Source organism: Rhipicephalus sanguineus, chromosome 2 (genome assembly GCF_013339695.2).
Source record: "Rhipicephalus sanguineus isolate Rsan-2018 chromosome 2, BIME_Rsan_1.4, whole genome shotgun sequence".
Taxonomy (NCBI): domain Eukaryota; kingdom Metazoa; phylum Arthropoda; class Arachnida; order Ixodida; family Ixodidae; genus Rhipicephalus; species Rhipicephalus sanguineus.
Window position 1 is genome coordinate 128028720 of NC_051177.1, and position 25671 is coordinate 128054390.

At 45.5% G+C, this 25671-nt stretch overlaps 1 protein-coding gene and 1 long non-coding RNA gene across 2 annotated transcripts; one reads left to right on the plus strand and one right to left on the minus strand.

The window, feature by feature from the left end:
* The first annotated feature begins 4067 nt into the window (after window positions 1–4067).
* LOC119383661 (uncharacterized) lies at window positions 4068–5935 on the plus strand. Its single transcript, XR_005181694.2, has 3 exons — window positions 4068–4607; window positions 4683–4887; window positions 5821–5935. It is a non-coding gene; the product is annotated as an uncharacterized LOC119383661 (long non-coding RNA).
* LOC119383660 (uncharacterized) lies at window positions 5795–16730 on the minus strand. The gene is made up of 13 exons (XM_037651939.2): window positions 16041–16730; window positions 15354–15422; window positions 15143–15259; window positions 14977–15073; window positions 14541–14775; window positions 13781–14147; window positions 12674–12844; window positions 12363–12549; window positions 11741–11884; window positions 11092–11190; window positions 10862–11033; window positions 10593–10744; window positions 5795–10539 (listed from the first exon to the last, which is right to left on the minus strand). The coding sequence occupies exons 1-13, from the start codon at window positions 16359–16361 to the stop codon at window positions 10331–10333; spliced, it is 2340 nt and encodes a 779-aa protein (XP_037507867.1). The 5' UTR covers window positions 16362–16730; the 3' UTR covers window positions 5795–10330.
* Between the last annotated feature and the right edge of the window lie 8941 nt (window positions 16731–25671).

The following is a 25671-nucleotide window of genomic DNA, read 5'->3' on the forward strand; positions in this document are numbered from 1 at the left end:
TCCGGCCTAACACGAAATTGTAGCGCGCTAACGCGGGCTACAAGAATCCGACCAGGCAAAGACGACGATGACGACGAAGCCACCAGCACGAGACGGTCGCGCGTGTTCTTGTTGGCGTCTGTGAAAATGGTTCCAGACACAATATACATTTTGTGGTCTCACAACATCGACATCTGTCTGCCTGTTTCCAGAAACTGGTGACCGAGAATGCGCCTGATCGCTCTTGCTTTCTGATTTGCGCTCGCCTCAGCCGCTTCCTTTGGCCTACAGGTGCCAGGAACTCGAGAACCGCAGCCCTTCCCGAAGCCGACAGTCATGACCTCTGAGCAGGTACCGTTATCATCGCCTCAGACCCGGCAGCCCGATGTTTCCGCTCTCAAGTTCCCTGAGTCCTGGTCGTCGGACTCGAAACTTTGTTTCATCACCATGGAGTCATTTTTCCGTCGTCATCGGCTGACCTCGCAGCTGACCATGTATGGCCATGTCGTCGGAGCGCTTCCTCCACTTACTGCTGCGGTCGTTCGAGATGTACTACTCTCTCCTCCATCCGATAATCCTTATGAGTGTTTTATGGTGGGGTCGACAAAGACTTCACTGACTTATTTTCGTCACGGATATCACGTTGGTTAAATGCACACTAACGGAGGGGAAAGACAGAAACTAGAAGAAAAACTGCCGCCGCCGGGAATCGAACACACGACCTTCCGGTCCGCGACTATACGGGCCCCGCGCTGTACCCAATACGCTACCGTATAACCTGCACGAGGCTTTACAAACGCACCTTAAGTCTATCGCACATAATCTCTTGCACAGTGCTCTCTGTTTGCTGGCCAAGGCGGTTTTAAAGTCACTAGAACGGAAAAAGTACCGCGACCATTCTGCCCGCCGCCATATTTGGTCCAGCGCGGCCGAAGGTGCGGCGGCGCGGTGTTGTTTCCCGCGGAGTAACGCATGTTTGACGCATTCAGTGCGCTTTTGCAGCCCCGAAGTTTGAACGTCTATCTATCTATCTATCTATCTATCTATCTATCTATCTATCTATCTATCTATCTATCTATCTATCTATCTATCTATCTATCTATCTATCTATCTATCTATCTATCTATCTATCTATCTATCTATCTATCTATCTATCTATCTATCTATCTATCTAGCCGCCCACGACCATAGAGTTTCCTAAAATTAGGGGACTCTGGCGCTGCGATCGTTCAGCCACCATGGGAATGATGGGTAGTACACAGATTTGCCTAGTCTTCGTACTTGCTGGCTTCGAAGGCACTTGTGGCTTTGTTTATTGATGTGTTTTGGTTTTCTTTCGGACAAAAGAATGTGTCGTTGTGGACTTCCTGGCCAGATTTGAATTAGTGAGCCTAAAAAGGTTAAAGTGGTGTAGTGGAACTGCTGACTTCTGCTGAACTTTGTTTTGCGACAAAGCGGATGCAGGTGACGCGGAGCCAAACAGAGCCTAAAAAATGAAGTTTACACAAATCCGTGTACTACGCATCCTTCTCATGCTGGCTGAAGTGCCATGCGTTGCAGCTCCCATAGAGACTAGCGCCAGAGTTCCCTCTAGTAAGCATTGTAGGAAACTCTATGCCCAAGACTATGTGCGCTCCTGACCGTTTCGTTAGTGGGATGTCTACCAAATTTGTTATGGCATAACATGACTGTATGAGCAATATAAACTACAGGTGGTAACATATAATAATGAAATGCGCACCATGTATGGCATAATTTACATGTACGTCGTGTCGGGGTACTGGCGGTCGTTTAATAAAATGCAGATATACCACAATTGATTTGACGAGATATACATTTGACAGATATACATACAACGTTCGTCATACATATGTATGACGAACGTTAGTGACAGGTGGTAACATGAAAATCATTACTTGCATGTCATGTACAGCATCACTTACTTGCCAAGCTCATGATACGCTCGCGGCCGGCTCGCTAGCTTGATATACACCAAAATTGGTGACTCGAGGTGACTGTATGACGAACATGAATGACAGGTGGTAACGTGAAAATCATGACATGTACGGCATGGTTTACATTACACTGTCTTTGTGCGCTTCCGGCCGTTTGGTTAACTGAATGTATACCAAATTTAGTATGGCATGGGTGCTTGACGAACATAAATTATAGGTCACGAGTTGTATATACCAGATTCTACATGCATGCATGCATGACAAACATGCGATATATACTGAAATAGATGTCATGACATGGATGACTTCATTTGCCTCAAAAACGAGCAAGGCGATATATGCAGCTCTGTGCTGACTGCTTCGCATTAGATTGATTACCACAATGCGTGGGTTCTGCCGGATTGACACAAAGGGCACAAATATACAGTCACGTCACGTGCTACCAATAATGGTGCATATCAAGTCAGCGAACCGGCCGCGAGTGCACCATGGGCTTGGCATGTAAATGATGCCTTACGTGACATGCGTGCCATTATTTTCATGGTACACACTGTTATTTATGTTCGTCCTGCAGTCACGTCACGCAATACCGATCTGTAGCAGTCCGTTTTCATGGCGCACTGATCGTTATATGTGAGCCCAAAGACGTCAGTTTTACGCCAAACATAATTAAGACCTGCCCGGCAATGTTATTGTGCATGAACCTTCTGCGGCAACCACGCGAAACAAGCTGCACTAGTGCAGCTTGTTTTGCATTTCCCGAAACAACATTTGCGAATTTTCAATGAAACGCTTGCCTCATATAGGCGGGTATCAGTAGCGGGAACAAATTTTTCCCGCCGTATTCTGTGCAGCCGCGTAGTCTGTTGCCTGGCATCATTTCTCCCGCTGGGAATAGCAAAGAGGGCTTTGCCCGTTTCCCTCCGGTTCCTGCGCCCAAAAGCGCAGCACCCATGCCTTTTTCGATGACTCGACAGGCTTGCGATGAAGTGTCAAAACGATACGGGATGTCGTAATGTTCCTGCACGCGTTTCTGAGGCTATAAAAACAATCGCTCTTCAAAGCGCGGTGCGTCGGCGACCGGGAGAGACTAGCAATGCGAGCGGGCTGGACCCTTTATGCGGTGAAGCCGCCGAAAGGGCGCGGTGGCGAAGAGAAAACGAACGCGGTACCTTTCCCGTTCCAATGACTTTAGGCGGGTCCGGGAGGTGCCGCCGTCTGTGAGCGGTGAATTGAACTACTGCATCATCACGCTAACGCGCGCCGATAAGGTGCGAATAAGCGACGAAGCGTTTATATCGTATCGATGTCAGCGAAGAACGCTGGCCGTGCTAGCCTCGAGGAGCCGCCCTTCACGCAGTGACGTTCTTTACGTTTCGCTTCGCATTAGCGTGTGACGGCTCGTTGTCGGAGTAGTGCAGCTTCCACATGCACCAACGGTGTTTCTCCGCCGCCTACTGCTTCGAGTGCGATAGCATCGACTAATAAAAATGCTGCAGTAAGCGCCGGAGAAAGGCAATAATGTCGACGGGCGAATGTCCTGCCTTCGCGGATCGAGACAGAGGCCAACGAGAAGCGGAGCTTTTTCGCACATTCACGGATCAAGCCACGAACCTCTTCCTGCCGTGTTACTGAAGCGCAGTGTGGTAGTACATGCATGGACACAGACGTAGGTTACCCTATCATTCGGGAGCACACACCGCGCCGTTGCTCTCCTCAACTGACAACACTTTGAAGAAGTGCATATAGAGTACCAGTGTTCATTATGTGCTTGTTGATGCCACCTTTGCGTGAGATTCACGATCTGCTATGTTCCGGTATATCTTAAAAATTCATCTGCCACAGCGGTTAAATCATGATCATGGGCGTCAGTCGTCGTGATGGAGATGCACCACTAGGCGTCAACGTGTGTGCACCACGTCAAACGGTGCTACAAATGCCAAACACCAATGGACATTTTACAAGATCTCATATATTAATACACAATGAACAATCAACTACATCTGTGAAGACACGTTTAACTGTCGTGTTATAGCGATTCGTATGACGGAGGGATGACATATGTTTTATTAAAGGGGCCCTGCACCCATATTTTACCCTCCGATTTTTACATCGGAACGCGTTCTTTGTATCGTCCTGAGATGAATGCAAAAAGAATTTTGGAGATAGACGCACGGAAACGGAAGTTATTGAACTTACAAATTCAAAATAAAAGCAGACGACAGAAATTGGCGTACCCTTTCGTATTTCACTCGCCCAGTGACGTGTCACTGGAGTTTTGTCTGCTTCCAATCAAAACGCGACTTACATTTTGCCATACCGGAACCGCGCAGCACATGGTGGCCTTCTAGTCGCAAGCGGGCGCCGCTCCTTTTGACGGCTTATGTGCCACACAAGTTAGCTGACATGAGAGGGAAGAACGGTAGGCCGGCAGGCGGGAGGACGTTCGAACGTTTCAGAAACGATGAGCTCCTCCGACTGGACGGACCTTGAACGTGAACTCCTACGGAGAAGCGAAGCGCTAAGCGTCGTTCCGTATGACGACACGCCGCTGGAAATTTCAGCACCGTCACCGAGAGCGACGCTACAAGAGCACGACAGTGACGAGGGCCATGGAGAAGCACCGCGTCCCGAGGATCCCGACGACCACGTGGATCGCGCCAACATAAATTGGTGAGGCTATCGTGTGTTCGTTGACGTTTCGTTTCGTAGTCGCTCACGTGTTATGTGCATTTCATGCGCCTGCAGGTGTCGATGTGACCGGTGTGATCACACGCCTACGGCGTCAGAGCGGCTGTTCTGCCGTGATATGCCACAATGCGTAATGCGCAATGAACCATGCATTTGTGAAGATGATTATTTTTTTTACGCTGTGTCTTGACACAGAAGTGCTACATGTGGCGTACTGCGAGCTGCGAGAAAGGGGCGAGCAGCCGTTGATGGACATCCACAAGTAAGTGGCATTTCAAAGCTCTAATGCGGCCGTGGATCGTGTATGTGTTCGTCGCTTGGTACCCTCAGGAACTAGTTTTTTTTTGTCTATGATTTAAGCGTCTGCCATTCATTGTAACGGCAGATTGCGCTTTGACTTTGCTAAAGTTTCTGGCGTTATCTAGGCGTAAAAATAGCAACTGCCGGAGTTACGTCCATCGTGTTCGGCAAATAAGACGCTCCCACTATGCGTGTTTGGTGTCGTGGTCACTGGGTTGCGGAACGCTTGAGAGAGCGATGGCGCATGTGCGTTACTATTTTCCTGTTTTTGAGACATCATAGGCAAAAGTTTTTTTTTTTACACAGCTGAAATATGGGCCTTTTGGTGCATGCAGACGTTTCGCATGGCACTGATAACGCCTGTTCTTGCATGGGTAAATTTAATGCCTTTTACACCCAACAAACACAATTGTAAATGTTGTGTATTCGAAGAAATAGGACCAATGAAAATAATTGGCAACGAAATGTGTAGCAGGTTCAAACGTTTGTACTTAGAACCATTGCTGCAAGTTGGAATACGAGCCGGTTTTTGCTAAAGTTCAGAAGTGCACGTTTGCTTCTCCTCTCACTGCACATAATGTGGAATATAGCAGGTCGTCTTGTATTGTTTTCAAGGTTTACATCATGCACATAATGCAAACAGACTGCTGGATGCAAAATAAGTATGCGAGGCAATAAATAGGTGATGCTTGTACAGATCGCAATCCTGTACAGATGCCGTAGGATTTAGAAAACTCGTAGAAAAATTATGTTACTATGCTCTGTAGCAGCATGCTGTTAATTATGCTGCTGCAAGAAACGTGACAATACCGAATTTTTGAATGCATGTCACACCTGAAAGGTTCGAAATGGGCATTGGAGGCAGTGAATGTATATAAAAATGTTTATTTTACAGGAGGTATCGATACATTGCCTGTCGGCAGTTTACTCGTTGGATCTGGGGCCGGCTCGGGCCAAGAAACCGGAAAGTGGTTCCTGCTTGTGCTATTAGGCTCATCAGAAAAATGTTCCATCAGAAGATTATGCAGGATTTAAGTACCCGGAATTGCAATAAAAATCTAATCACAGTGGTTGTGTGGCTTCATAGCTTACTGGATTTTAACACAAACATGAAGTACATTCTGCAATACTTCATGGGAAATCATGCAGCCAAAGTGCCATTTCATCTTTATTGTCACAAAGGCAATGCAGAACTTGATTACAGTAAACGCACTGCAGGCACTGTAAGGTGGAGGGTATGTGCACATACAGGAGTAGCAGTAAAATTACGTACAACATATAATAGAGCAACACACTCAAGTGCAATGTACAGTGATGGTCAAAGAAAACATGTTTGGTCTATCTTTGAATGATACATCATCAGACAACTATAGTGAAAGCAACAAAAATTTATGTCCAATGTTAACCTGTCAAAACTACCACGAATATGAGGCATGTCGTAGTGGAGGGCTCGGGAAATTTTTGAGAATCTGGCATCGCACAGTACACAGATCTCTAGCATTTTGCCTCCATCAAAACGTGACCACTTGAATAGGAATAGGAATAGGAAAAGAACAGGAATAGAATGATTGTTTTGTTTCTGTCAGGATAACATCTACATAAGCATCGGTGATAAAATTCAAGGAAATATTGCAAAATTTAGCAATATTTCCTCAGAAGCATCACTTGCGTCACAAGTGAGGAGGCAATGTCACACTAGTGCACATTTTGCGAAGGTCAAGTGAAGAGTCAACTACCGATACACACATCAGTCATGGTGGCATCGAGTGTTCCTGAAGATGTTCGCAGACGACTTGGTCTACGATAAGCTGCAACCCTCAACCCTAACGGCACCCATAATTAGTATTGTTGTCTGTGAGTGCTATACAAGCGTTCCGCCACAGCGGAAAGGGGCTAGTGTCGACAAGTGACAGAAGCTGTATGACAGAAACACTTGATTAACATCGTTGCATCGATGCGTTCAACCGATGTGCACAGAAATCACGACAATAACTGTCTCGCGCATCACTGTGAAGGCCATATAAATCACATTTCTTCTCAGAAGAAAAGATTTGTGTGAAAAAGTCGTAGCTACTCTAGGTATATTTTAATACGTTTCTCAACATTTGGTTCATCTGTGCTTCAGTGTTCATCTTGGTGATAAATTAGTGATATGCAGCCAATGGCAGGAACAATCTGTTAAAATGATGACTTTCAATGGCAGTACGGTAGAACAAAAACATTGAACCAGAGGTACAATGAAAAGTACGCTTTGGTAGCGCATAAGACAAAATTTAATCTCATAAAAATGATTAAGCATGTCAGCAGAGATATCTTTCTGTCTAAGTGTTACTCAGTCTTCTGCTTGTCTACGAAATCTACAGGGTGCTATATTTTCCCCTAATGAACTGGCCAGAATACTATCCACACTGACCCAATTATAGAGGATGTTTTATATTCCCACAAACACATTCTATGTAGGCAAGCAAGGTATGCATGCAATTACTCTACTACCTTTACACTGCTTCCTAGAACCTTCTTCTAGCCATTTGCTAGAAAATGGCAAAGGCTGTGATTAGACAAGTTATTATCTAAGAAAGCAGCAATTTTATGAAAATTAGGTGAGCAGCACTGCTTTTAGTAATGTAAAACTTTCAAAACAAAGCTCCTCTTGCTGCCGAGACAAGACTGGGGTGAACAAAAAATATAATCAGTCCACCAGAAAGAAGCATCTTCTTTAGCTGCTTAGCCCAATAACTCTGAAGCATCAGCAAATAAATTTCAAATGTCGAATGACGCCTACGCCGACATCGCAGCCATATTGGTCACACTTAAAGAATGGTTCATATGTGACGTAAAAGAAGCATGCGTATACATCAAGTGACAAGGTACCGAAAATGGATCAGAAACACAGCGCACGTGATATTCAAAGTAGTTCAGGGTGGAACAGACAGAAATTTAAGGCTTGAAGAGATGAGAAATTGTCAAGCTATGATTACCGATGGAGCCAACGTTTGGACATACAGTCCCTGTGTTGAAATGTTGTTTCCCAAGATGTTTCTTATTTAACTATTTCTTCTCAGTTTATGTTAAAAGTCACAAAGCATGTTCTCTCGCGATAACTATGTGGAGATGAAAATATACAACAGGCAACAAGCACTTACGAGTCTAAACACACATTGCCTAGAAATCAAAGCCAGCAAGTATTGCATCCTCAGGCGCACATCGCAAAAATTTGCTACATTTCATTGTATCTACAATGCTTGACTGAATTCTTTGCTTCTGCCCACCGCTTCTGTGAAGCCTCTGCAAAGTTCTTGTCAGAGCCTGCCTCAACCTCAAAATAACAGTAGGGCTGAAACATGCAGCGCTGCTGAAAAGGTTGCAGTATGCACTGATGAATACATTAACAAAGAAGTGCATAAATAAGACGATTACACAAACAAGTAAACAAGCAACCAGCCAAACAAATAAAGAAACTTTGGAAGCCCATTAGCCATGCATAACACTTTCGGACGATGATCTAAATGAAATCATTTGTACATACAATACTTAGGGCATGTCCTGCACTGAGCACGCCACAAATCGCGATTGCTGTGCAGCTACGAGTTCACTCTTCGATAGCCTTGGCTGGATGAGCTGGATCATGGCCAGAGGTATGCACTGATGAATACATAAGCAAAGAAGTGCATAAATAAAGCAATTACGCAAAGAAGTAAACAAGCAGCCAGCCAAACAAATGAAGAAACTTTGGAAGCCCATCAGCCATGCATAACACTTTCGGACGATGATCTAAATGAAATCATTTGTACATACAATACTTATGGCATGTCCTGAACTGAGCACGCCACAAATCGTGATTGCCGTGCAGCTATGAGATCACTCTTCGATAGCCTTGGCTGGATGAGCTGGATCATGGCCAGAGGTATGCATTTATGAATACGTTAACAAAGAAGTGCATAAATAAAGCAATTACGCAAAGAAGTAAACAAGCAACCAGCCAAACAAATGAAACTTTGGAAGCCCATCAGCCATGCATAACACTTTCGGCCAATGCTCTAAATGAAATCGCTTGTACATGCAATACTCATGGCATGTCCTGCACTGAGCACGCCACAAATCGCGATTGCCGTGCAGCTACGAGTTCACTCTTCGATAGCCTTGGCTGGATGAGCTGGATCATGGCCAGAGGTATGCACTGATGAATACATAAGCAAAGAAGTGCATAAATAAAGCAATTACGCAAAGAAGTAAACAAGCAACCAGCCAAACAAATGAAACTTTGGAAGCCCATCAGCCATGCATAACACTTTCGGACGATGATCTAAATGAAATCATTTGTACATACAATACTTATGGCATGTCCTGAACTGAGCACGCCACAAATCGTGATTGCCGTGCAGCTATGAGATCACTCTTCGATAGCCTTGGCTGGATGAGCTGGATCATGGCCAGAGGTATGCATTTATGAATACATAAGCAAAGAAGTGCATAAATAAAGCAATTACGCAAGGAAGTAAACAAGCAACCAGCCAAACAAATGAAGAAACTTTGGAAGTCCATCAGCCATGCATAACACTTTCGGCCAATGCTCTAAATGAAATCGCTTGTACATGCAATACTTATGGCATGTCCTGAACTGAGCACGCCACAAATCGTGATTGCCGTGCAGCTATGAGATCACTCTTCGATAGCCTTGGCTGGATGAGCTGGATCATGGCCAGAGGTATGCATTTATGAATACGTTAACAAAGAAGTGCATAAATAAAGCAATTACGCAAAGAAGTAAACAAGCAACCAGCCAAACAAATGAAACTTTGGAAGCCCATCAGCCATGCATAACACTTTCGGCCAATGCTCTAAATGAAATCGCTTGTACATGCAATACTCATGGCATGTCCTGCACTGAGCACGCCACAAATCGCGATTGCCGTGCAGCTACGAGTTCACTCTTCGATAGCCTTGGCTGGATGAGCTGGATCATGGCCAGAGGTATGCACTGATGAATACATAAGCAAAGAAGTGCATAAATAAAGCAATTACGCAAAGAAGTAAACAAGCAGCCAGCCAAACAAATGAAGAAACTTTGGAAGCCCATCAGCCATGCATAACACTTTCGGACGATGATCTAAATGAAATCATTTGTACATACAATACTTATGGCATGTCCTGAACTGAGCACGCCACAAATCGTGATTGCCGTGCAGCTATGAGATCACTCTTCGATAGCCTTCGCTGGATGAGCTGGATCATGGCCAGAGGTATGCATTTATGAATACATAAGCAAAGAAGTGCATAAATAAAGCAATTACGCAAGGAAGTAAACAAGCAACCAGCCAAACAAATGAAGAAACTTTGGAAGTCCATCAGCCATGCATAACACTTTCGGCCAATGCTCTAAATGAAATCGCTTGTACATGCAATACTCATGGCATGTCCTGCACTGAGCACGCCACAAATCGCGATTGCCGTGCAGCTACGAGTTCACTCTTCGATAGCCTTGGCTGGTTGAGCTGGATCATGGCCAGAGGCTTGGGGCTGCTGCTGGTGCTGCTTCGCTGCTGCTGTGCCTTCTTGAGAGAACTGCATGAAGAGCTCTCGTGCAGCATCTCCGTCATTAGCTTGTCCACATAAGCTGCACAGAAAAACACGTTACGTGTTGTGAACACTCATCTGAATACTACATACCGTAAGTTGGCTTGCTTTTTACTGGGCAAACAACTTCCGCTCCCTTCTTTGCACGGAGCATTTTCCTCTTCCATCTGAGTGCACAATTTCTTGCCACTACTGCCTGCTCTCGACCTGCATTTTCGTTGTGGTGAAGAGCAGCCAACTGTGTCCTGTAAAGCGCAATGCAGCATTGAAAGAGTTCAGGCACCCTGACAGTCAAATCAAGCACGAACTCAACAATATGTTCTGATCAAATTGGGAAAACATTGCACGCAAGTGACACACACCTTGCACGCATCATCATGGTGCTGAATGCGACAGACTTCGGGGCAAATCTTATTAGGAGACTGTGATACGATTCAAGTCCATAAGTTTGTCCAGAAGAGGAAAGCTTCCTTATATCCTTCAGTAGCCCCTGTTCTGTAGCTATGCTCACGAGACGTGCGTAAGCCGGGGTGCCTAAAAAGATGTGCTTTCATGAGTGTCTCGCCAAACCACACACAAAGTATACACTTACCTGGTGTCAACCACTTTCCATTTTGCACATCCCCGTGCAGACACCTCGGATAAGGGCTGTCATGGCCAGCGTGCATGTTTATGACGTGGTTCAGCATGCCTGGAAAGCCATTAAAGTTCCCAAATAGGTTGTGCATTTGCCTGATAATGCGGAAGCTTTTCAAAGTAAACTCATTTACTGCGTGTAAACAATTGTGGAATGCTTTACTTAGAGTAAGAAGTAAATACAGTTGACACCACGAGCTCAGGACCGTTTTTTCTCTAAGTCAGGACCGTTTTTCTCTAAACTACCATGAAAATAGTTTGACCAAAAACAGCAGGCATATTTATCACATAAGTTTCTGTACTTATGGAGTCACAATACAAATTGTATTGGCAGGAAATGTTCAACATTAGTTTCCTGCTTACCTTATTGAATTATGCCACCTATTAAAAAATTTGGAAGTATGAAAGTGAGTTCACAAAGAAATCCTTCAGGAGTGTGACGTACGCGTTAAGATAACTACAGCAATCGACAGAAAGCAAAAGGTTACAAAAAGAGGTAAAAGGGCTTTGATAAATGAGATAATACCTCATTTACAGTATTAGCAGCGAAATCGACAAACATTGTTATGTTTAAGAAATGGTTTGGTAAAATCACGTTCACTTACTCTTCCACATGGCTACCAGTAGATCCCCGTCACCTTCACTAACGGCAACACACCAGTACAGATGGTTGACCACTGGCTGTATCCAATCTTTCAAGGCAGCACAAGCAGATTTCTTGGCTGCAACTGTGAGCTTTTTCTTGACACCTGTATTTTAAAACAGTAGACTGCGTATTATTGTGTCACATAACACCAGCAACTTAGCACTTTACTAGCTGGATAATAAAATGCTTACAAGAGGGGAAAAACATTGCAAAATAATGAACTCAGACTTTTTACTGTACACTATGGTGCACTTGTGTGTGGAGAGTGCTAGGCAGTATGGAAAGTACAAGAGTAAACAAAAAAAGATCCATGCTCCTTCCCCGACTATACTTCCTATTGGTAATGTTCAGATAAATTATCCATCAGTTGAAGCTGGGCTCGAAAGCTACCCAAATTTAAATGAATTTGTGCTACCGTTGTTCTTATGGGCCACCCAAGCTGCACATATATTTACGAAAGGTCATAACAAGCTCATGTATACTTGTATGTGAAAATGCTGCTTTCCAGGGCCCATAAAAATTAATGCAACACCATTTGGCTTTCTAAGGGCACAAAAAGTTTGCCAAGTGACCTTGCTTACCTTTACCAACATGCCACGCGTCGTAGGTATGTTCAATACCCGGCTCACATGTCCTCATGTACTTTTTGATGCCCACGTGCCTGTCAGTAGTTAATGAACAAATAGTGACGTTCTGGTCCTTTAGCTCCCCAAGTCCCTTCTTCAGGCCAAATTTTTCCATGGCATTGCTGGATCTCACCTCGCTGTTCTAAAGTGTGCAATAAAGGCATATTTTACAGTGCATTAATAGAACATCTAGTGCAGTGCTAGTGCTGCAACTACATATTAAAACAGCAAGAATGCACAGCAAAGTCACAACTAACTAAACTCACCTCTCCAAGCTGCACCTGAACGAAATGGATGATTTTACTAGTTTGAATGGCCATGAAAGTGTAAGTCATGAACTTCGCAGAAAACCCGGGAGAGTCGCACCGGCCGTCACCAGCTAATGCTACTGGTCCATGAAGGCTTTCGATTACAGCCTCTCGTTCAGTGTCCCAAACCTATAACACAAGCACACCAAGCTTCTAAGAAAAGTTGAAAATGGCAGCATTTATTCATACGTGATCTCTTTTCTCATGAAAACAGTACCACTGCTTGACACAGCACAAGTAGTAGCCCATAATCATGGTAATAGACTTTATGTTGGTGCTGTTTTCATCTGGAGTGAGCCAACTAAATGAACTGTCAGCTACGTTTTCTGACTGATTAGCTGCTATGCACACTCAGCAGCTATGCATTGTCCTGCTGGGAATAGAGTTATGGGTTTCATTTTCTGCAGTAGCAACAAAAATAATCATAATATTGCTCTACTGATCCTAAAAATTGAAGTGCCTGAAATGTGCTCACCACTGAACCTCACCGAAACTGACTTTGATGAAAAGCTGTGCTACATTTGTAGCAGTCAAGGAAGCACCTTGTAGATAATCTTCAACCGATTCACTGCGCATTTCCTATTCTTAAATGGAATGTATTGCAATACTAAGTGTGACAAAATGCTGGCTGAATTAGCTATATCATGCCATGGCAGTGTCTTCAGCAAGGCGATCCTCTGCAGCGTTATGCAGTGCAGTGAAGTTAAATGAACGCTAGTTGTCCACTTGGGAAGCGTGTACAAATGTGTATGTCGTGGTTCAAGCTGGTTGAGGCAACACACATTGTGTGAGAAGCCCCTAAAATTAGTTATGTGTAATTGTACACATAAGCGTGCGCAGGGTTCCCCTTCAGGGGGGGCGAAGGTTCGTCGCAGCGCCCCCCTCCCTATTATGTCAATGTATGCGGCTGCCTTTGCGCCCCTCTTCTCGCCCCCCCTACAATGTATAGGGCTGACTTTGCGCCCCCCCTTCTCGCCCCCTTGGCCCCCCCCTGTGCACGCCTATGATTGTACACACAGCCGCTGAAAGTGATACTGTACAAATTATAGTGCGCTTGGTACCTACACGTTGTATGGCGGGCTGGAACAGTGCACCTTGGTAGCTGTAGTAGGTCCTCGTAGATGGCACTTGAATATTGGCTTGCTTCAGCAGCCTCAGAACTTTCTCAGGACTCGCGCCTGAGAAGCATATAGCGGCACACAAAAGCATGCCACCCAAAGCCCTATTAGAAACTTTTGGTTGGCTCAACCAACAACTCTTGTGCCCACAAGCACAGGTGGTCTCAACTTGTAGAAGGGAGCCATAGAGTGTAGTTTCAGCTTTACACGATGCTTGGCAAACTGTGCACATGCTGAATAGCTCCATCAAGCAGCTTTCAAAAACGATGTACTGTTTTTCAGCGCTAGGTGGCACAGAATCACAACCACTTGGTCTGCAAAAAAACAGCATAAGACAAAAATAACTACTTGTAGGGAAGATTACATTTGAATAGGTGGGAACAGCACAGCAACCAGTAAAGAAAATATGTCTACAACAGTAACGTCATGGATCTCATGTTTCATCACTGATCTCTAGGTGGCAGTTGCGACATTGGCCACAGCATGTGCACTTCACTGCGCACGATGTGCAAAAATACTTGTTCACATGCATTTATATGTTTGTTCAAAAACACCAGTTGGCCAAAATTATTCTGCCATTCCTCACTACAGTATGCTTCATGAGAAGGCTGTAATGCTTGCACAAATATTTACAATTGTTTCAATAACAAATTTAACTGTTCCCTGGACAAATGCTATTGAAAGTACATCAACGCATGAAGCCTTACAGATGTGAGTCATGAAATGATGGCTCATATGTTTCGTCGAGATCCTTTGCCGATGGCAGTGGTGTCGAGCATCTTATTGGAGATGATGGAAGCGGTGCTCTTATACGGTGACCTGATGAGTCAAGTATCTCTGCAGTGTCTTCCAATTCATCCCCACATCCCGCAGTTGACCAAGCCTGGAAGTCCGTCTGTGTCCCTTCGGAACGAACTTTTGGAGTAGTTGCCACCTGCACACCTGAAGCAGAATGCTGGCTTTTTAGTGCCCTCCTACAGCCACATAACTCAACACGTCATTTGGAGTGGCATGTCTCATCACTAAACAAACTTGACTTTTTGGAATGTGTAGAAAGCTTAGAATGCAGGAATTTTCACCACGTTGAAATATAACTACAAAGTGCGTATATTTTTCAAGCAGCTATGTTAGCATTTAGCATACCTTTCGACACCATGTGTGTAGCTTGCACCCCATCAGTTTGCACAGCAAAATGACGCATTCTGCAGTAACTGTGGTCACTTCTGGCACTCTCTTTAGGCTGCAAACAGCAATAACAAAACGCCGTCAACATGTTTACTTCAAGTCTCCGAGAGTTAATTCTGCATACCTTGCAACCGGCAGTCAGATGAGTGAGGGACATGTCACCGCATGCTCCGGTGTCTGTGCCAACTTCTGCATTGCAGCCAATGGCGAAGTCCGACTCCACGAAATGAATGCTGTTATCCTGTTCAGAAAGGTTAAAACAGCACAATTCTTGCAGCTACTTCCAGTTTTCAAGAAGAGTTCACATGTGAATACACAGCAGGTAAAAAGCCTACCGATGTGTTGGTGAGTGCTGAAGGATTGTGTTCCACTGTCCATGATGCTTCCATAGGGCATACAAGCATCTGCAAGATTAAAAGATAGGCTGTGATTCTGCACAGTAATTCATAACCTTGGCCAACGATTCGTCATACAACAATCTCACAGCCATGCTCCAGCTGCCTCATCTAGAACTGCATAACTGGGTGGTCAGGCTTTGTGTTCTGCGGATATGCGCACACTCAAGAGATCGAAGTTTGACGGTTGCACAGTGGCAACAAATGCAAGCGGTTGCATACGCAACAACGTCGCAGGCTGTGCCTAGTGTTATGTCGAAATTTAACGATGAACAGTTGCAAAAGTTACGTTACATTTGTTAACATTATTCATCACCCGGCGTGACGGGTTCTTTTTTTTGCGAATAAGTTTGAAGTACAGGCTCTATAGTACTCGCGGCAGCGTAAGTACGATAGTGCCTGAGCCTCTGTGGTAAATATACTCGACTGCGCGCAGGGTGCCTGGTTTCAAATCCTGCAAGAACCAGGGTTTTTTCCTCTCATTTTGCGTGATTGCGGTTACGAACAACGGCAGTAGCGGCGCGGAAAACTACGCCACAAAAAAAAAAAAAAAGGCTCTTGTCATATGTTAACAGCTTTCGCGGTAAAACTGACTAACCACACGGCAGTTCACAAATTTGTACTCACGGCAGCGTCTGTTCCTGTGCGCTCTTCAGTAATAGCACGTCCAACCCCAGCAGCAGATGCGCTGCCTTTCGGAACTGCGTCGGGGCACAGCCGCCGTCGCTTCATACCACGTTGAGTCTCGGAGCCAACACGTGTGAAGGCGCGCTCGTCGAAATGCAGCGAGCATACCCGGCGTGCCAGTGTACTTCCACTGCTTCCACAGCCTAGCGCCTCCAACCACATTTTCCGTCGATCATCGGCCGTGGGAAAAGAATGAAACGACAGTCCCCCAGTTTCGCTGCTGCTTGCGCAGCCGGTTACCGCGCACTTATATCGAACCATGAGGAACGTGCACACAATCAAGTTTACTCAACACAATGCTGGCAGGTGACAAATACCAAAGACGACACCAGCAGTTGATGGTAGGTACGCAAACACACCTAGACACCTCGAGCACATGGAAAATCTGTGTAAGAAAGAAATGCAAAGCACAGTGTATTGATGAAGGCTGCGCCGGCTGCGCCTTGAGTAGGCCGTTCGGCAGCGCCATCTGTGTCGCAGTTTCTGATAAGTTAAAATCGATGCACAAATTGGTGTTCTTTTCGCAGCTGTAACGAGCATTAAACACAGTAAAATGAGTAAATTCCACATACTCAGTGTGTCGCAAGCGTGTACTATATATTATTTATTTCCCACCAATCAAAACGAACAGCATAAGTCACGCACGCTACCTCACTTCCTGTAACAGAAATTGTCGTTGTACGACGCTGCAATCGGCGCGGAAACCCATTTCGGAAGCAAATTAAAATATCAAACGCTTCGTTCTCGCCGCTTTCGTTGGTGCCACAGCCGTCACCAAGACCCATAGAAAGCAAACGGCCGATAAAAACAACGTGCGTAATTGAGGGTGCAGGGCCCCTTTAAGTGCGAAAACTTTCTTTGCGACCCAGGGCACTTTGAGCGTTTCTATGTACGTATCTGTCTGTCTAGCCGACTACGTCTTGGTGCTATCGTGATCGCCTCCTTAGCTTTGTGTAGACCAAGATTGGCAAGGGAGGGTAAGAGGGTTTGACGAATGTGTCTGTCTGGCCATGACATGGATAACGCTGCATAGAGAACTAATCGCTGATAGCTTCGCATGGAATCGATTCCCACAAGGCGTGTGATCCGCCGATTTTTTGTAGGATTGAATGTAACCTGAGCTCTTTCACAAAGTCAAAGAAGCTCAGGAAAGCTTCTTATTTCAATTATGATCACGCAGACACATAAAAAGAACATAGAAATGATACACTGGTAATGCTGTCTTCCTTATGTATTAGACACGGAACGTTAACGTTTTTTATAAAACGAGGAAGAGATTTGCGCGTACCTGCGTAGCTTTAACAAACTGTACAAATAGTGGTTATAATATTGATAGAATGTGATAATTCAAGAGAAGCTGCTAAGTATTACGCGGAACACGGCGCTTTCTTTCTCTGTTGCCCTTAGCACGGCCACATTATGATATAACATCACAAACTTCCTGTTGTCGAGCGACGAGACATGGCGGCAGATCTTGATGGCAGTGCAGCCTAAAACTTCAGAAAACTCATTCTACCACAGCTTTCCAAGGAGCTTTCTAAAGAGCTTTTCCACAGCCTTGTATTGTTTCAGGGGACAAATTCGAGAACTGCTCTCATTGGTGACTTGTTCCGCGCTTTAAAGAGCTACTTTGATGTCCAGGAAGCGCGTTTGTTGCTGTGGCGTGATTTTAAGGGCATTGAGCTCCTGCCCTGTATGACACAAGATTCGTTCTTTATAGAGTAACGCATTTTTTACAGCATTGCAAAGAATTCTACGGTAACCTTCATGGTGTCTCACGGCAGAGTGTTTAGAAGACTGACAGACTGGGTGAGTTCACATTGCACGATAGCGCCACTGAGATCTAGTAAAAGGAAAGACAAAGTGTGAGCCATTCCACTCTGTGAGCGTGGATGACCAAAGAATCTGTTTAGCACACGACACAGAGGTCAGAGAAAATTTACAACCATTGCCGATTACACACCCTGCAACTAAAGTCCCTTTTGGATTTAGGGTATGCTTCTTTAAAGTCTTGCATTTTAGCAGCATGCGTATTTTTGCCGCGACATGCGTTGTTTTGTGTTGCTTGTAGCATGCCCATGGCACTTCGTGTAGGACTTTCAGGAGCCATTTAACGGGACCGACAACTGATTTTTCTCGACTCATTTTTTGACGACGCGACAGAAAGCTCACCCTTCGCAGTGTTTGTAGCTGCAGTAGTAAATCCCAAAAGCACGTAGTTATTTTACAAACAGTATTTTTCGATATTAAAGGCTCTAAACACGGATGTAGCTTTCCTCCAGCAACGCTAAGATTGATAGCGATGCCGCCAGCCCTTTTCGCGATTTTTGAAAGCTATCGTTGTTCTGCTTTCGCAGGAGTTCCTGTAACTATGCTTAACAACCTTTATTTATAGCTTTTCGAATATTTGTGAAAATAATGAGATGATGTGGCATTACACACCTTCCCTGTATTTGTACCGCGTTGTGTGCGCATGCGTCCAAGGTTGCCTGCGCCTATGTCATGGGTGGCTTCTCCCGGTGTCGTTACTCTCTCGATGCACGAGCCAAGCCAAGTCATCGAAAACGTCACTACGCATATGCACGGCAGCACCGAGTAGCAGCGCGCGTCATTTCTGAGACGAGGTGTAGGTAGCAAAACTATGTCGCTCCAAAATCTTAGCGACCTGGAAACTGCGTGCACGGTTGCATGAGCACGCTGAAAAGTTGCTCAAGACGCGCTGACGAGCATGGGGTCATTACGTCACGCAAAGGCAGCGCCACTTGAATGCATACTACTAACGCAGGCCTATATGTACATTATTATGGAGTAATATCTTTTCATATAAAGAAACGAACAATATTTCAATACTAACAAAAAAATCGTCGACCACGTACAGCAGTCAACGGTCACGTGGCTGTCTTCATCGTATCGTTCATGTTTTTGCCGCCAGAGGCGCCACAGGTAATTTTTTGGGAACTTTCAATTAGGAAATAAAAATATAAATCCATCTCTCACGAACAAAACAGGGTTGGTTTGAGTCAGTGCGACGGAGAATCTTTGCATCAGCGTATTCAACTCATTTCATATTCTGGGCAGTTTTCGGTCCCTTTAAGCAGCATGCGCCTTTTGTGCCTTTTGTGCTTTCTCGGGACGTGGGTTGTCTTGTCTGGCTTGCCCCATGCGCTTGGCGTATTGTGCACCATCTTCATTTGATATTAATAATAACAATAATTATTTCAGTTTATCGTCCGAAAACCACGATAAAACCACATATTTACATAAACAGCATGAAACCACATATTTAGTCCAGCCTTTGATCTCTCCCTAGAAACGGATGGTATGCCTCATTAAATTGAGTCGCCATTTTGTTTACGTGGTGTACGCACAATAAGAACAATGGTAGCTGTGAGAAGAAAGAAAATAAAATCCACTTTATTTTTCATGTTTTCCACGACAACCCCGTTGGAGATATATTATGATGTTTAAAGACTAGCACAAGAAAAAAAAGACACGTCGACAGCCGAACGTCTTTTCCACGAACAGACTTTCGGCTGCCTAAAAGCGAGATTGTCAATGTCGATGAATTGATGCAAGGTTCGTTTGGCGTGCACCGATTTTCGTATGTATGTCATGTGGGAGTGCAGAAGTTGCTTGCGTCTCCACAAGTGGCATTTCTCTCATATTATTGTTTGAACTACGCCCCTGCGCGAATTAGCAGCCCACCAGTTCGCGCTTAATGTCGATGGCCCAAAACTCATTTTACGCTTTTACATTGAGCGACCTCTCCTACCGATAAAGCGCTTCCCTTTCCCATTCTCTCAATGCAGGGTAGCTACCCGGACAAGTGTCTGGTTATAACCTCCCTGCCTTCTTTCAAGTTTTCTTCCCTCCTTCCTTCCAACTTCAGATAGCAATATTTGGTCCTTAGTCATAAGTAACGACTGCATGCACCTTGTTAGTGAAGGTAAGAGCATCGTGTAAAGCAGCGACAATGGTGAATATGATGCTTGGACAAATATTAAGTTTCAACTACGCAGCTGTATAGACGCATTCACACCGGTGAGCGGCCGCAGTCGCTCGACCAATTTGGTCGCAAAGTGATGGTCGTAACTGGTCGCTTCGGCCAAAAAGCGACCGTTTTTGGTGGCATATCCACCAGTGGAGTAGAAAAGCTGCTAAACAAATAGGCGACGCACGAGCCTGATGTCGGATTACCTGAAAGGCTATTTTACGTCACCGTGGTGGTGCTCGCAGAGCTGGCCGAAAAATGAGGGCAGCTTGGAATAGAGGTGCAAGACTGGAGTCAACAGTAGAGCTTGTGATTGACCTAGCTTCTTCCGGTTATTGTAGACTTGGCTAAGTTATGCCAGGCTTGGGCTAAATTGGCCTTGAAATAATCAGTGTTGACTTCATTATGCTTGAAATAATTAGTACCTCACTAAAGAATCTTTATTTATTTAGCCCTGAATTTATTAGACTTGGTTTATTTGACTTCATCTAATTATTCTTCATTTAGCTATGCTTGCTTTAATTGGTATTGACGTAGTTAGGATTATCTGATTTGTCTTATTTCAATTGGCTAGGTCTTAATATGTTCTAGCCTAATTACCATGACTTGGATTGATTAGCTTATTTAGCATGAATTGGCGTAATTAGCTTGATCATTAAACGCATAACACGCCGGCCAAATCCCCGCTGTACAAATCGGCGCACGTGTTGTGGAGGTAAAGCAGAAGATGAAGAAGACGAAGCGAGCACACCCGGCGCGATGAAAAGCTTAAAGAGGTCCGCTGTCAAAACAGACGTAAAGAGGAGCTATCGCAGATTTGCTGAACAACATGTCGTGGTCGCCGGTGTGAACATTGGTCGTGGTGAATAGTCCCTCGGTCGCCAGTCGGGGACTCCTGTTAGCTGCCTGCGTGAATGATGCCTTAGTCTGACGTTGACGTGTTGGCTTGTTCTCTGATTCCAAATGTTGGCTTTTTTATGCTTCGACATACCGACTGATCCTTAAGTACGTTTTTGCTAAACAATATTCAGTAGCTTGCAATAATGCCCGTTCGTATGTACAGTGTATGACATTTGCACGTTTCAACAGAAAAAAAGGTGGGTATTTGATACAATATTCTCCCATTCTCATATACAATCCCCGAGTAGACATAAGAGCTCTGCTGCTTAGTAGAGCCCAAGTCATAAACCCGCGCACGTTCCGAGTTCATCAATTTTTTGCTATGGAGTATCCTATTTTCTCGAAACTGTATACGAAGGTTACTATTTCATTTGAAATAGTACTCCTTTTCTTCAAATACAAAAAAAAAATGTGCGCTCTTAGTGTTACGGTAAACAAAATGCCAGTTACATCATATTCCCCTAGATGACGCCCGGTTTATATTTCTACGGACTGCGCGCCTGTGCCGACGTCATTTCCCCGAGGCGCTCAATTTCAACGTTAATGGTTGAAACTTTAGAAGCATCCGTCCAAACTGCGCACCCGTAATCATTATAAGGTAGGTCACTGCATTCCTTGGAAGTGCTTCCTGTAACTCTATCTGAAATGGAGTTATAGATAGAGTTACCAGTCCCCGTCCACAAAGTGCACGCCTTTCTCCATCGGGCTCCAATTACACCAACACTGGCGCTTCTTAATACGGAATATCAGCGTGTCAAAACGGAACCCGCACATTGACCTGGCCCGTTGATGGTTTTGCGATAGTCTACACAAACAAATTCACACACTCGACACACTCCAATCAGCACATTCACACTCGACAAACTCATATGCACACTAAACATAATTTACCCCGTTACAACCTGCTCGTTTCCGAGTATTGTGAGCTACGATACCTTCGCACCGAAGGTGCTGTTGAAGCATGACGCCTCGTGCTCACTGCAGAATGATTAGTCGTATTTGAAATTGTGTATAGCCTTCTGTAGTACTCACGTGTGCTTTTTCGTGAGCCTGGTCAGAATTGTAATGTGTCTGCTAACGCAAGCATTGCCTGCTGCGGCTTTTGAAGGTACGAAAATCTTACCTATCGGAGAACGGATTTTGGCATAGTTCACGTACCGGCAGCAGTGGAAGTAATAGTGCTCGTCTGCGGGACATCCAGTGAGTGCATGATAATGCTAAAGCAAAGCGGTGGGTTGGGTACTTTGGTGATTTACCGTAATCAGCGAAATAACAGTCATTAGTCTGAAGATAAATACTTTTGTATTCCATTGCACAAGGGTAAAATTTCCGCTCGATGTAGCGGCGAACACCTAACTCTTCATGTACCCTCACCATTACCTTCAACGACTTCAGCCTATTCCCTAGGGTAGCTGTTTAGCATGATACAGCCTATTCCATGTCCACTGCTGGACGAATACTTTTGCTGGAACACTGCCGAACGATAAACGTTTCCAAAACATGGGGCTGGCTACAGCGCCGCGCAAGAGAGGACAACACCGCCTCACAGAGCGCACGATTTCTCCTCTTACCGGCTATCTACGGCGCTTCATCTGAGGGGGGAACCAACCAGACGGAACTCTCTGCAGACGACACGTATCTCAAATGCCGTAACAAGCAGGAGGTAGATAAAGCGCAGCAAAGATTAGCGCCCATGTCGCACACCAAGTTTGCCTATATCCCTAAGAAGATTCTACAAGTGCCGTGGAAAACCTACATAGCTGCCTTAAACATTGGTGTCATGGACGGTTTGTTAAACGGAGCCGAGGGAACACTACTAACGGGGATCGCTGGGTGCCCGTTAGTAGTGTTTCACGGTAGTCGAGCTGCATCTAGTTTTTCATTTCGTGATGACACGCAGTCCTCTGGCTGGCTCGACAGCGCTTTCCATTCCTTGGTATTCGTTCTGCTGCTCTAACGGGCCACTGGTGTCCCACAAAAACCGCATATATACTAGTGTCACGGAGAGGGAGAAAGAAAACGTGCTAATCGCGGGTGTCTCCTTCGTCGAGGTTTCGGATTCGTCATCGGCACAACATGCCTGTTGGTAAGAATACTAGACGTGCCATCATTATAGCAGTTGCACTTAAAGCGACGTTCATATTACGCAAAGTGCATCTGTGATGTACTAGGGCACGACGACGGTTACTTTCCTGTGTCTTATTTCCGTAGTATAGAACAAAGGCGCGGAACTTTGTTCTGCACAGGCGGTAAAGAAACAAAAATTACACCATCTCCTGCTGAAGGGGACCATGAGGCGATGCGAAGCCGGAGCACTTGCACGATCGCGTCACGTTGGCGTTCGTTGGGCATGCTACCGACCCCGGGCATGCTACCAACCTGGCGTCGTGGAACGCGAAGAGGAACGCTACGCGCGTCTCGTCTTCCCTCTAGCCTGGCCGGTAATTTGCACAGAGCGAGCGAGGAACGCGGTCCACAGGTGCGCGAGAGGGAGGGAGTGTAGGAGAGGAGAGAGAGGGGGAGGGGACGCGCATGCGCTGGCGCTCGTCGCGGCGTGGCGCAGTAGAAAAGTTAGGCATGTCGAGCCCCCGTTTCAGAGGAGTGGAGAGGGGGAGGGGAGAGGGGAAGTGGAAATTGGATGGGAGGACGATGAGTGGAGAGGGGGAAATGGGAGATGGGAAGTGGAGAGGGGTAGGGGAGAGGGGGAGCAGATAGGGGGGAGTGAAGAGGTGTGCGGAGAGTGTTTGCGCATGCGCAATAAGGGTGGTCACGCCAAACAACTCCACGACCATCGGTTTGGACTCCGCTATAAGATGCTTCACATCTAAAAACTTCGGCAGATCCCACGCACCGTGGGAATCGATGTAATGCGGAGCATGCGGCAGGCCTTGTGGGAATCAGTTTCATGCGACGCCATGAGCGAGTAGCTGTCTATGCTGCATTTTTTAGCATTGAGCCAAGTGTTACGAGGTGGATCGACATTACAGCGATGTCAATTTTATCGCAAAGAAGTGAATCCTACGTTGCGATGATGTGCTATCATAAGTGGTGGTCATCGGCATATTCACACAGCACTTGAATATAGCTTTCGGAGTGAATGTTTATTACATTCCATAGCGAAGAATAACGCGATAATGGGTTACGCTATAACGCTATACAGAGTAACGCTTATAATCATGGCTCGCGGGGTAATTTTTAATTTTTTTTCGTCGAGATATTTCGCTCATCGACAACGAACGCCGTCCACGACGGCAGTGGCTTTTCTACAACACGACTAGAAATCTCAAGGAAAGCCCCCGATAATCGCGTGGAGGAGAACGACAACTCTCCGCTACCTAGAGAAGGGCTCCGGCAGTCATCAGCCCAACCGGGTCGCAACCTACCAATCTAGGGCAGAAATTAGCCGAAATGCAAAGCGCACTGTAGACCAAGCAGCAACCGTCGGTAATTTCACGGTGGCGATCTCGGTCATATTGCCGAGACTTGACAAATTTGAAAACATCGTAGCCACTTTAAGCCTGAGGGTAGCCACACTGCAGCCACTTACTACTGCCGGGGCCCCCGCAACTGGGGTCGCATCTAATCAATTACAAAGCGCCGCTTCAAGCACGGCGACAGTATCTGGGGTTGTTCAGTCCGCATTCGAGAGTCCTCCACCCTACGAACAGACCAAAAAAGGCAAACGCGGTAGCTTACGGGTTACCAAGCTATTGGTCCCTCCTCTGGTGAGAACCCCGCAGTAAGTACTTTGGCCAGGAAATGCTTGGTGGTCGTTCGTCATGATATTAAAGTAGCGCAAGTGGAAGAGGAATTCGTAGAAACTACACGCAAAAGCAAAGGCCAATCCAGCACATGCATCCTCAATCTGTACAGCAACCCTGCGCAGATACAACAGCGCTTTCTAACCCCATTTAGGAGGGCGGCAGACCTTGCAGGCTCGCACACTCTACTAATCGGAGGAGAATTTAACGCCTCGCACCGACCGTGGGGTTACACCTGAATGAGAGCATTTAAAAGGCTTTAAAGCAAGACATACGGGAGACAGGTCTGACTCTGATCGCCAACCCCAGCTCCCCCAAAGAATGGTAACCAAGCTGGCAAGAGACCCCGCACCCCACCTAACATTAGTGAAGAACACGAGACGATCCAGTTGGAAAAGCGCGCCGAAGACCTTGGTAGCGACCACAGAATTCTCGAAACTAAATTATCGGATACTTTTGAAATCGAAACCAACAAAACGTTCAAATGAACAGACTGGGATAAGTTCCGTCAGAATAGGGACGGAATAAGTCACGAGCCCATAATGGGCATCGAGCAATGGGCCGAAAATTTATGGCCGGCGTCAAAGATGTTGCAAAGACCGTGATGCCAGAACGCCCCGTCCATAAGATAGCCGCGTGGTGCACATGTGGGAGGCCAAACGATCATTACAGGTCAGGTAGCAGAAATAAAGACACAATAGGTAGCTGAGGAAACGCATACCTATTGGAAAAAAATTCACCGCCATATCCACGAAGTGAATGATGTTAGAGGAGCTTGCTCGGAGATGATCGGGTAACCCGCGAATGCACCGTGCACATTCCTCTAGCATCATATATAGACTCGACAACGTTGTTATACATACATTACATCCACAATGTTTATTAATTTACGGTTGGATGCACTGTATACATTTTGATG